The following is a 12809-nucleotide window of genomic DNA, read 5'->3' as shown; positions in this document are numbered from 1 at the left end:
AAGATAGTCCAAGGGTTTCCAATGAGGTAAATAGTAACTCAGGACCCTTCTCCAGTTGGTGATAGGATGGTTCACTTGCCTGATAACAGCTGGGAACTGTCCCTGAATTTGGAGGTGTGTGTTTTCCCACTTCTATAACTTTTGCCCGATGGGAGAGGGGGGAAGAGGGAGTGAGACTCGTCCTTGATCATGCAGGTGGGTTTGCCAAGACAGTGTGAGTTGTAAAATAAGTCATCTCTAACTCTTCAAATGTAGAGTAAAACAGATATGGAACACAATGTTCTTAGATGCTCACTACAGTCAATAGACCATAGACAATAGGTGCAAGAGTAGGCCATTTGGCCCTTCGAGTCAGCACCACCATTCAATGTGATCATGGCTGATCATTCACAATCAGTACCCCGTTCCTGCCTTCTCCCCATACCCCCTGATTCCGCTATCATTAAGAGCTCTATCGAGCTCACTCTTGAAAGCATGCAGAGAATTGGCCTCCACTGCCTTCTGAGGCAGAGAATTCCACAGATTTATAACTTTCTGACTGAGAAGGTTTTTCCTCATCACCGTTCTAAATGGCCTACCCCTTATTCTTAAACTGTGGCCCCTGGTTCTGGATTCCCCCAACATTGGGAACATGTTTCCTGCCTCTAACGTGTCCAATCCCTTAATAATCTTATATGTTTCAATAAGATCCCTTCTCATCCTTCTAAATTCCAGTGTATACAGGCCTAGTCGCTCCAGTCTTTCAACATACGACAGTCCCGCCATTCCGGGAATTAACCTAGTGAACCTACGCTGCACTCCCTCAATAGGAAGAATGTCCTTCCTCAAATTTGGAGACCAAAACTGCATTGCCACTGATCTAGAGAGTGTAATGACTACCTATGGTACAGTCCATGAGGAGCTCAGTGCATCATGTCTTTTGAGTTTGGAATGTGCTGCCACTGCCTGAACCATTATAGAGAGTTCCTTTGGCAGTGTTTAAAGTGGGTCTCAAATCTTGATATCATCTGCTGCATGCAACTGAATTCAACAATCATGAAACAGGATGGTGAGAATGGGGGCACAGACCATACGACGTCTACTATCTGGCTATGTTAGCAGCTCCGAGCTTCACATCATCACTCCACTCCTCAAGCTCAGAATACATACGGAGTACATGGCCGACTGCACCGTTTGGAAGTGGAAGGGTAAATGACAATGTACTACTGGCACACAGTTACGATTGGCAACTGTCAACTGCATCAAGTGGAAACCTCTATATTTTCCTTTGACATTGGATGGTTTATTGCTCGGTTCCACAAAAGATAACATGCTGGAGATCATCATTGACCTCATTTCATGGCAATATCTCACCATGGACAAGGCATGTCTCTGACCAATGGGATATTTTCTACAGCTCCCAAGACCTAGAAAAATGTTTTCTTGTCCAGAAAAATGTAGTCCACTCCACTGCCACCTCAGGAGTAAACTGAATCGACATTATGGCCGACAAATGAGAAAATATCTGCAGAATAGACCATGTAACAAATGCCAAAGCATCAAAGGTTCTTCTCCATCACAATCTGCAAAAGTTAGGGAGATAAGTGGACTACAAAATACTCAACATTCTCATCTTGAAATATATTCCCGCTTTCCTGTGTGCTCACTCATTCATTATGTTGCAGCTGCCCTGTAAAAGCAATGCTGGGTGTTTATGCACCATCGATAGTAGTAATTAAGCATGAGCAACAGATGCAGGCTGATAATAAATAAAGAAAAAAACAAATCTTTATGGCGACACAGTCTCCGTTTCTCCAAGAACCATCCATCAATCCTTCTGCATGAATAATGAAAGCCAGAACCAAACAAATGAACATGTCAAACACTTTATATGTCTGAACAAGACCAAAATCGTGCAATAGACGTGCCCCTCTCACTGCTCATCTGTGAACATTGACACAGAGCTCTTCACTGCTTCCATGGTGTAAACGATAGGCTTTGGACTCCACACAAAGCAATGTACTTTGAAGTGGGACATCACCCACGCTTCTGGGCATCGCAGGCAGGTCCTTACCAAAACTGGACAAGGTACCAGAGAATGTTTATTAGGTCTCCTATTATTCGGTCTCCTCTTTTGGAGTCCTCCAGAACAGAACTGGTATATTTCCTTGCCCCCGGATAACATGGAACATGAGCTACTATTAAACCTGGCATGGGTGTATTTTACTCATTGTCAATGACTCAGGAAGTGTAACTCAACTCTAAACTATCCTCTACAGTCCATAAAATTAGACAGTGCCCACAGGTACCACACCATCTCATGGTTCAGCTGTTGGAACCCGTGTAGGTGGCATTTTTGGATCTCTGATATGAGAAGGATATAAGAGTATGTCAGGATGAGGGAAGAGTGCTCTTGACGGAAGCACGTTTAAATTATCTGTATGTTACGATGCAGAAGAGATGGTATGATGGGGCAGAAGTAGAGTGTGAGTAGGATGATTACAAACTGTTATTTTCATTAACTTTAATCGTCGACAAGTACTCAGCTGAAATATCCAGATCTGACCCTAGCAAATCTTTTTGACAGCTATTGCTATTCATTGAATGACGCAACAACATGGTGTCGGCCAAAACAAGGATGCTTGACTTTAGTAGGATGGAAAAGAAGATAATCATCCTTTGCTGACAATATGGGCTTGTGTGGTACCAAGCACACAATCAACAGCAACATCTCTTCCGCTGCCTTCTCTGCAAAGGCTCTGGATTTCTATCGTTAAATTCCTTTGCCTCACTTTTCTCCCTTAAGATACTAATTAAAACTTACCTCCTTGACCAAATCTTTAAACGTCTGTCCCAATACCTTCATGCGATTCTGTTTCAGTGCTCCTGCAAATTGCCCTGGGATCTTTGGCGTTGATATAAATGAGAAATTTGTGGATTAAATTGTCCTTGTGACTAAAGTAAAAGAGAGCTGAAGGTGCAATTGCTGTTCAATACAGATACTATTGCCCAAGACTGAGACAATGACACTCCTTGTCTAAATTTCAGCCCGAAGAGTATTTGGACATATGTTTAAGCCACATGTATTAAAAAAAAAAATGTATTGCAAAAACAATCGTAAGGATGGGCAATAAATTTTGAGTTTAATTTATAACACGTCACAACTTGTTCCATTTAACTGTATAATCACAATTCTCTTTGATGAGAACCATCAATTTCTGTACATTATAATTTAGAAAGAAAAACACATGCTGACAGCAATTACAATCACAAAGTCATTGAAGGACTTCCGGAATGCATGTTATACCAAATTAGTGCTCGTGTACTTCCTATTTGCCAATTTCTTGCTGCTCAGGCGAATATATTTAGAAACACACAACAGGAAGTGCAACCACTTGCTAATAAGAGGCTGATGAACAAGCAGCACAGCTCCTTTTAACAGACACTCGCCAATGCAAACTGCAGTCATGAAATTAATGGCTTTTCAATCCAACGCCATGAATAGAAAGCAGCTGAAAGTCTGAAAGTGCCCAATTACAGGGTCAATAAATTTCACTGTTCGCTGACAAGTACCACATTTAATTGAAATCAATAGATTGGAACTTCAGCAGGTAAATCGAGCACTTAAATTTAAAAAGAAAGCCCAGTAAACAAATATAAAATTCTACCTCAGCTTCAATGATAAATCCTGAATACACCTGGCCATGAAACATGCATCAATCTTTGTTCTGAAATGATTCATTGACCTACACTATTTTTTGGAATCAGATTTATATAAGCCTGTGGGAAGAAGCACTTCCTCACATCATGGCAGAACAGAGCAGCTTAATAGTTAAGTTAATGTCTTCTTCTTCTGGACCATCAGATTAAATAGTTGCTTCCTTCCTACTAATTAAAATACAAACAGTACAGCACAGGACTATGTCCTTTCTAAATTGCTTCTCATTTCTTTTCTAAAGGTACGTCCTTTTATTCCAAGGCTGTGTCCTCTTGTCCTAGACTCTCCCACTAGTGGAAACTTTCCACATCCACTCTATCCAGGCCTTTCATTATTCGGTAAGTTTCAATGAGTCACCACTAGTCACTGGCAGCTAAACAGAAAAGGCACCCTTCATTCCCACTCTGCCTTCTGCCATTCAGCCAATGTTTTTCTATCTATGCTAGTATCTTCCCTCTAATACCATGAGCTGTCATCTTGTATAGCAGCCTCACATTCGGCACTTTATCAAAGGCTTTCTGAAAATCCAAGTAAACAATATCCACTGACTCTCCTTTGTCTATCCTGCTGCTTACTTCCTTCTAGTGGAGGAAGGGGAGTGTGGGGGAAGACAGGGGGGTGGGGAGAGGTTTTTGTAGAAGTTACCTAAAATTGGAGAATTCAATGTTCATACATTTCCATTGCAAGCTACCCAAGCAGATTTTGAGGAGGTCTTCATCCAGTTTCCATGTGGCCTCCTCCATCAATGGAGGAGGCGCAGGACAGAAAGGTCAGTATGGGAAGTGGAGTTAATGTGGTTAGTAACTGGGAGATCCAGTCGGCCTTGGTGGACCGAACGCAAGTATTCATCACAACAGTCGCCGAGCCAATGCTTGGTCTCGCCAATGTACAGGAGCCCACATCGAGAACACAGATTAAGATGAGGTTAGAAGAGGTGCACATGACCCCCCCCTCCCGTCGCACCCGGAAGGATTGCTGGGATCCCCTTGCAGGGGAAAGTACCTGGAGAGGGAGTTCTCTGCAGAAGGCGGAAAGGGGCGGAGCGGGAAGATGTGACTAGTTGTGGGATCACTTTGGAGGTAACGGAAATGCTGGAGGATGATGTGTTGGATGCGGAGGCTGGTGGGGTGAAAGGTGATGAACAGGGGAACTTTATCCTTGTTGTGTCTCAGGGGAGGGGGGGCAAGAGCAGAACTCAGGGATATAGAAGAGATGTGGGTCAGGGATCCATCTATGACAGCTGAGGGGAAACCACATACACTAAAGAATGTGGACATCTTGGATGTCCTCATATGGAAAACCTCATCATGGGAGCGGATGCAGCAGTGACGGACAAATTGAGAGTAGAAGCTGGCATCTTTGCAAGAGGCAGGGGTTTAGAAAGAGTAGTCAGGATAACTGTGGAGTCAGTAGGTTTATAATAGACGTCAGATATAATAGACGTTTATAATGGAGACCAAGAGATCAAAAAAGGTCTCATCCCTTCCCACCCAAAACACCTTCCCCTCTCCTTCCTCCACTAAAGGCCTGTTAACCAACGCGACTGTTCGCAACTATGTATCTCTCTTGGGCTGACATCCATCTCTATCCAGTAAATGACCTATCAGGGAACCTCCTTGCCTGAGATCATTTGTTGCTGGCCCTGATTTGTCGCTTCCTGTTCTTTTCCCTACTCTGCCTACTACTATCAGTCTGAAGAAGGGTCCCGACACAAAACATCAGTTGTCCATTTTCTCCAGAGAAGCTGCCTGATCTGCTGAATTACTCCAGCATTTTGTGTTTATCTATCTCTAAGAATCCTCTCCAATAGCTTTCTTACTACTGATATCAGGCTCAGCCACCTATAATTTTCTGGATTGTCCCATACCCTTCTCTGGGGCTGTGGCTAGTGATGATACGAAGAACCTCTTCAATGCCCCAGGAATCACCTTTCTTGCCTCTCTCAATGACCTGGGGGAGATCCCACCAGGCCTTGGGTATTTATTCACCTTAATAATCTTTAATAGACTAAAACTAAACATCACCATTTCTTAATTGCTGCATGTCTCAGAATATTCGCATATTCCATACTAATTTACTATCCTCCATGTCCTTCTCCTTAGTGAATTCCTTCAATCATTTTATACACATCAGTGAAATGGTCATTTAATCATCTACTTGTAAAAAAACACAAATATAATTGGCAAAATGGAAAGCAAAATGGTCCTGGATATTTGTTTAATTTTGGTCTCACTATTTCCTCCATTACAATATTAAAAGAAACACTAAATCTGATAGATGATTCAGAAAGTGCAACTCAACTCCAAACTATCCTTCACAGTCCATAAAATTAATCAGATGCAGCGACACAGGCACTCCACCTTCCCATGGTTTAGCTGTTGGAACATGTGCAAGTGGCATTACCCTCCGCTGGAATTATATTTTGCTTTTCCTTGCTTCCTTAACTTATGAAATCCAGTGCTTAGCATACATTCAAAGCCATCTCCTTATCTTGTAAATACAACATCAGCCAGGTCTAACTTTAAGGATTCCCACATTTTACCTTGGCACCACTATACACTGGAATTTAGAAGGATGAGGGGGGATCTTATTGAAACATATAAGATAATTAGGGGATTGGACACATTAGAGGCAGGAAACATGTTCCCAATGTTGGGGGAGTCCAGAACAAGGGGCCACAGTTTAAGAATAAGGGGTAGGCCATTTAGAACGAAGATGAGGAAGAACTTTTTCAGTCAGAGAGTGGTGAAGGTGTGGAATTCTCTGCCTCAGAAGGCAGTGGAGGCCAGTTCGTTGGATGCTTTCAAGAGAGAGCTGGATAGAGCTCTTAAGGATAGCGGAGTGAGGGGGTATGGGGAGAAGGCAGGAACGGGGTACTGATTGAGAGTGATCAGCCATGATCACATTGAATGGCGGTGCTGGCTCGAAGGGCTGAATGGCCTACTCCTGCACCTATTGTCTATTGTCTATTATCACTTGATTAAAAAAAATAATAATTGAAAATACGTTCGTTATATTCCAGATTAATTCTTGTATTTTCATTTTTTAAGATGTCCCCATTTCTCACTGTGCTTTCTTTACATCTTTGAACCAGTGGAATCTCAAGTATTCATTGCAGATTATAATTCTCTCTCTTCAGGTTCTTACCAAAGGTTTCTCAAACTCTATTTCTGAAGAAGTTGCAGACAATGGGCTGACAGGGCTCAGTGACGGCGAACTTTCCACACTGGAGATATAGTCTGGATCAGGAACATAGAGATTCTGCAGAAGATAAGAGTAAATATAAAATAACCAATTCAGCAACTTAATTATAAATCACTGTGGTTTGTATACTATTCCCAGGCTTTGATGAAGTACTCAATTTAGGATCCCATCTTCTACTTAAATCATTTTACCACAATGCAGCTTTCTAACTGTTGTTTGCATGTATCTTGGCAGCACAATGGGCCAGGCTTGTGGTATTAACCCAAATTAACTATTGGTACTGACGGGAATATGCAACTGAACTTGAAATAAGGGCAGAAGGAGAGGCAAGAGTGGACATTGGACCTTTGGAAAATTACACTGGAGAGGTAGTTATGGAGAATACAGAAATAAGTTTTTTAATGTCAATTTTGATAGCAGAAGATACCATCAACGTGCCAGGAATTCAAAAGAACCAGGCTGCAGAAGTTAGTGAACTTGCTATTACTTGGGAGAAGATGTTTGGGAAGCTGAAAGGTCTGAAAGAGAATAAGTTACCTGGACCAGACGGATTACACCCCAGGGTTCTGAAAGAGGTGACCTTTGAGATTGTGGAGACATTAATAGTGATCTTTCAAGAATCACTGAAGCCAGAAGTGGTCCAAGGGGACTGGAAAATTGCAAATGTTACTCCGTTGCTCAAGAAGGGAGCAAGGCAAAAGAGGAGAAACTATAGGCTATGACCCTGACTTCAACAGTTGGTAAGATTTTACAATTCATTTTGAAGGATGAGGTTTCTTAGTACTTAAAAGCACATGATAAAACAGGGTGAAGTCAGCATGGTTTTGTGAAAGGGAGATATTGCCTGACAAATCTGTTTGAATTCTTTGGGGAAGTAAAAAGCAGGATAGACAAAGTAGAGTCAGTGACTATTGTGTATTTGAATATTCAGATGGCCTTTGATAAGATGCTGCACCTGAGGCTGCTAAACTAAATGAGACCTCATGGTATTAAAGGGAAGAAACGAGCATGAATAGCAGGTTGGCTGGATGGCAGAAGCCATAGAGTGGGAATAAAAGGGCCTTTTTCTGGTTGGCTTCCAGTGACTAATCGAGTCAGTGTTGGGTCCGTTACTCTTCCCTTTGTATGTTAATCATTTGGATGAGGGAATTGAATGTTTTGTGGCCAAGTTTGCAAAGATAAATGGAGGGGCACATCATGTAGAGGAAGCTGGGAGTCTGCAGAAGGACCTGGGCAGGTTGGGAGAGTGGGCCAAGAAGTGGGCCAAGAAGTGGAAGATAGAATACAGCGTAGCAAAGTGTGCAGTCATGCAAGAATAGGAATAAAGCCATAGACTATTTTCTAAATGGGGAGAGGATTGTGAAATCAGAGGTGCAAAGGGACTTGGAAGGGCTGATGTAGGATTCCCAAAAGGTTAATTTACACGTTGAATCAGTAGTGAGGAAGACAAATGCAATGCTAGGATTTATTTTGAGAGGACTAGAATATAAAAGCAGGGATGCAATTCTGAGGATTTATGAAGGACTGGTCAGATCGCATTTGGAGTATTGTGAGCAGTTTTGGGCCCCATATCTGAGGAAGGATGTGCTGGCATTAGAGAGGGTCCAGAGGAGATTTACGAGAATGATTCCGGGGATGATTAGGTTAATGTAATGTTTCACGGCACTGGGCCTGTACTTGCTGGAGTTTACAAGGATGAGGGGGGACTTCACTGAAACTTACCGAACAGTGAATGGCCTGGGTAGAATGGATGTGGAGAGGATGTTTCCACTAGTAATAATCTAGAACCAGAGGGCACAGCCTCAGAATAAAAGGACGTACCTTTAGAAAGGAAACGAGGAGAAGTTTCTTTAGTCTGAGTGTAGTGAATCTGTGGAATTCATTGCCACAGAAGGCTATTAGGTATCTTTAGAGCGGAGATTGACAGGTACTTGATTAGTAAGGGTGTCAAAGGTTACGGGAAGAAGGCAGGAGAATGGGGTTGAGAGGGAAAGATAGATCAGCGATGATTAAATAGTGGAGTAAGCTCGGTGGGCGGAATGGCCTAAATCTGCTCCTCTGACTTATGAACTTGTAAATGTTCCCCGTCCAATTAAATATAATGAAATTTTGGCTGCTGTTTGGATGTACATGATGGAAGTACATAACAATGTTCAAGGAACAAAGGAATATTTCCTTCTTCGTCCTACTGACTGCCTGTGTGCTCTTTATATGTTAAACATGTGAGAAATTATGTTAATCTAAGACAATGGATAAAGTAACTCTACATTTCTATTAACCATAACTAGTTGCATTACATACTTTACACATTATCTATTAAATATAACAACAGCTTTTTCATATGATTGCAGCAAAGAGCTCATTACCTGGCCTGGAACAACAGCTCTCGAGAACAATTTATTCACTTGCACAAGCTCATTAGGTGTCGTGTCAAATTTGAGAGCGATGCTATTCAAAGAGTCCCTTGATTCAACCTGTCAAAGAAACCAATCTACGTCAGAAAAACAGCAGTTATTCAACGAATCACAGAAAACACAGATACAAAAGCAGGTAACTTGGCCCATCGCATCTGTGCAATGTTCCAGTCAGCCAAACCTCACCTTTCAGCATTAGGACTGTAGCCTTACAGGACACAACTACAAGTGTATGTCTAGGTATTCTTTAAGTGTCATGAAGAGTGTAGAGGAGATTTACGAGGACGTTGCCAGGACTCGATGTGCCTGAGTGAAAGGGAGAGTGTGGGCAGGCTATGACTTTATTCCTTGGGCCGAAGGACCTGTTTCCATGCTGTTTGACCCTGTAACAATAATATACTAATAATAATCATCCGAGTTAAAGAAATGGATTTGAGGTAAATAACCAAGGGCCTTGATTTTTTTGTACAACAGAACCTCAGATTTAATTTCATTGCAAAAGGTTAAGCCATTTAATGTGAGGTATTTAAGACTGCATCTTCATTAAAATGACAACTTCAGACAGAACCTTTATGATCCAGCAGGGGAGGTGGTGAGTTCTGCCCTTGGGCAGGTTTGCTTTTTGAAATTAAGATGGGCATCTCTTCAAATCCCAAATCTTAATTGTAAAACATTATCTTTCTCATATTAACAGATTTGATGAACATATAGTAATGTTAATTTATATGTTGATCATATTCATTGAACAATATTAACTTGTAGTCATACTTGCAATGCTCCATTACTATGCCTACAATACTGAAGTTCCTACACTGCCATGAAGTCTGAAACTGTAACTGGGCCACTCACTCCTTTGTAAATATGGTGAAGATCTTAACTAAGGCTTCTTAACTGTCTCAAAACACTGCAAGGAATTGAATATCCATTCAGCATGTCTGATGTGTCTATCACTGATAAGTAACTGTTGGCAATTTGGCAATAGGAAAATGTTAGAGGCAGGAAACATGTTCCCAATGTTAGGGGAGTCCAGAACAAGGGGCCACAGTTTAAGAATAAGGGGTAGGCCATTTAGAACTGAGATGAGGAAAAACGTTTTCAGTCAGAGAGTTGTGAATCTGTGGAATTCTTTCCCTCAGAAGGCAGTGGAGGCCAATTCTCTGAATGCATTCAAGAGAGAGCTAGATAGAGCTCTTAAGGATAGCGGAGTCAGGGGGTATGGGGAGAAGGCAGGAACGGGGTACTGATTGAGAATGATCAGCCATGATCACATTGAATGGCGGTGCTGGCTCGAAGGGCCGAATGGCCTCCTCCTGCACCTATTGTCTATTGAAAAAAGATATTGAAGCACACCCTTACACAGCTACAACCTCCTCCTTTTGCAGGAGCTAAGATTGCAGCAGTGATATTTGCATGTGCGGGTGCCACAAGTGAGAATACAAATTGCTATCTTTGAAATATTTTTAAGGGTGCAAGAGTCACGTGGACATGGTCAGAGCAAATGTAATTGCACACAACTGGGAAGTACATGTGCATCCCTACAAAACCTGCATCTTCTTGTGAAATTTGCACGGGTACTTGGAAAGGGAGAGGGTGCCACGCAAATGGATGCAGGGGTACAGATGGCTAAAGTGAGGTTGTGGCCCGCCATGTGAGATGGAAATAAAAGAGCAGTTGACTGCAGCTGGAGTGCTGTGCACTGTTATAGTCGCTGTTCGCCAGGCCCAAATGCAACAGCACAAGAGAGTCTGCGGGAGAGATAACAAAGTTGACTCCAAAACTGGAGGAGACCGGATGTTGAAAGCACATACCATCGAGACGAGGGTTGATTTCTTTGGAACAGAGAGGAGAATTTAGTGGGCGAAATTTATCAGAAGCCCAGACAAGTCAAATAATAAGGAGCTGTTAACCCGAGCAAAGAGGTGAGTAACTAAGTAATGAGATTGGTAATAGGCGAGAGGGAGTTGAGTAATAAGTTATTTCATTGAAAAAAAAGTTGGGGGTATGGAACTCAATGCCTTAAAAATCCGCAACACGTCAAGGAAGCAGCTGGGCCTGCACAAAGAGCTTTGATCTACAGAGTTATGTACCAGGAGCAGGGAGGCAGGATTACCCCAAATCCCAATTTTGTTTAATACAGGCATTGTGATCCGCTAGACCACTTTCTGTGCTGCAAATTTCTAGAATTCTACAGCGTCATTCGATAAGTGCCCGCAAGGTTGGTAAATGGAAAGAATTGATGGTATTTACCCTCAGAGAAGATTGAGGAGATTCATTCAAGAATCGGTAGCTGATATGCATGAAGACTAAAGGGATTGGACACCTAATCTCAAGCAGCATTCACAGACGTGGAAATGGATCACCACGATGACAATAAGGACTATTAGGCAATCAGTCAAGTGTCGCCAGAGGCTGCGAACTGCGCTGGAGCAAACCAAGCTCCTGTGGTTGGGAGAAAGTTTTTTTTTCTTCTAATCATTAATAGTTCATGTCATGCTGCAGTTGATAATAGACAATAGGTGCAGGAGTAGGCCATTCGGCCCTTCGAGACAGCACCGCCATTCAATGTGATCATGGCTGATCATCCACAATCAGTACCCCGTTCCTGCCCTCTCCCCATACCCCCTGACTCCGCTATCATTAAGAGCTCTATCTAACTCTCTCTTGAAAGCATCCAGAGAATTGACCTGCTGAGGCCTTCTGAGGCAGAGATTTCCACAGATTTACAACTCTCCGAGTGAAAAAGGTTTTCCTTATCTCCGTTCTAAATGGCCTACCCCTTATTCTTAAACTGTGGCTCCTGGTTCTGGACTCCCCCAACATTGGGAACATGTTTCCTGCTTCTAGCGTGTCCAATCCCTTAATAATCTTATATGTTTAAATAGGATCCCCTCTCATCCTTCTAAATTGCAGTGTATACAAGCCCAGTCATTCCAGTCTTTCAACATATGACAGTCCCGCCATTCTGGGAATTAACCTAGTGAACCTACGCTGCACTCCCTCAATTGCAAGAACGTCCTTCCTCAAATTTGGAGACCTAAACTGCACACAGTACTCCAGGTGTGGTCTCACTTGGGCCCTGTACAACTGCAGAAGGACCTCTTTGCTCCTATACTCAACTCCTCTTGTCATGAAGGTCAACATGCCATCAGCTTTCTTCACTGCCTGCTGTACCTGCATGCTTACTTTCAGTGACTGATGAACAAGGACACCCAGATCTCTTTGTACTTCCCCTTTTCCTAACTTGACACCATTCAGATAATAATCTGCCTTCCTGTTCTTACCACCAAAGTGGATAACCTCACATTTATCCACATTAAACTGCATCTGCAATGTATCTGCCCACTCACACAACTTGTCCTAGTCACCCTGCATCCTCATAGCATTCTCCTCACAGTTCACACTGCCACCCAGCTTTGTGTCATCTGCAAATTTGCTAATGTTGCTTTTAATCCCTTCATCTAAATCATTAACGTATATTGTAAATAGCAACGGTC

General features: G+C 42.4%; 1 protein-coding gene across 6 annotated transcripts in view; it reads right to left on the bottom strand.

Annotated features, from left to right (window-relative positions):
* Positions 1–12809, bottom strand: part of oxr1a (oxidation resistance 1a) — a 279319-nt gene that overhangs the window by 106768 nt on the left and 159742 nt on the right. For all 6 annotated transcript variants that reach the window (XM_078397885.1, XM_078397884.1, XM_078397888.1 and 3 more), the window contains 2 exons: positions 9268–9375; positions 6845–6958 (listed from right to left, as the gene is read on the bottom strand). In XM_078397885.1, the coding sequence (XP_078254011.1) occupies positions 6845–6958; positions 9268–9375 (222 nt within the window). The remainder of the gene's footprint in view (positions 1–6844; positions 6959–9267; positions 9376–12809) is intronic.

The sequence above is a fragment of the Rhinoraja longicauda genome, chromosome 4, assembly GCF_053455715.1.
Source record: "Rhinoraja longicauda isolate Sanriku21f chromosome 4, sRhiLon1.1, whole genome shotgun sequence".
NCBI classification, from domain to species: Eukaryota; Metazoa; Chordata; class Chondrichthyes; order Rajiformes; family Arhynchobatidae; genus Rhinoraja; species Rhinoraja longicauda.
Note: the sequence above shows the minus strand (reverse complement) of the source record. Positions and strands in the feature narration are given on the sequence as shown.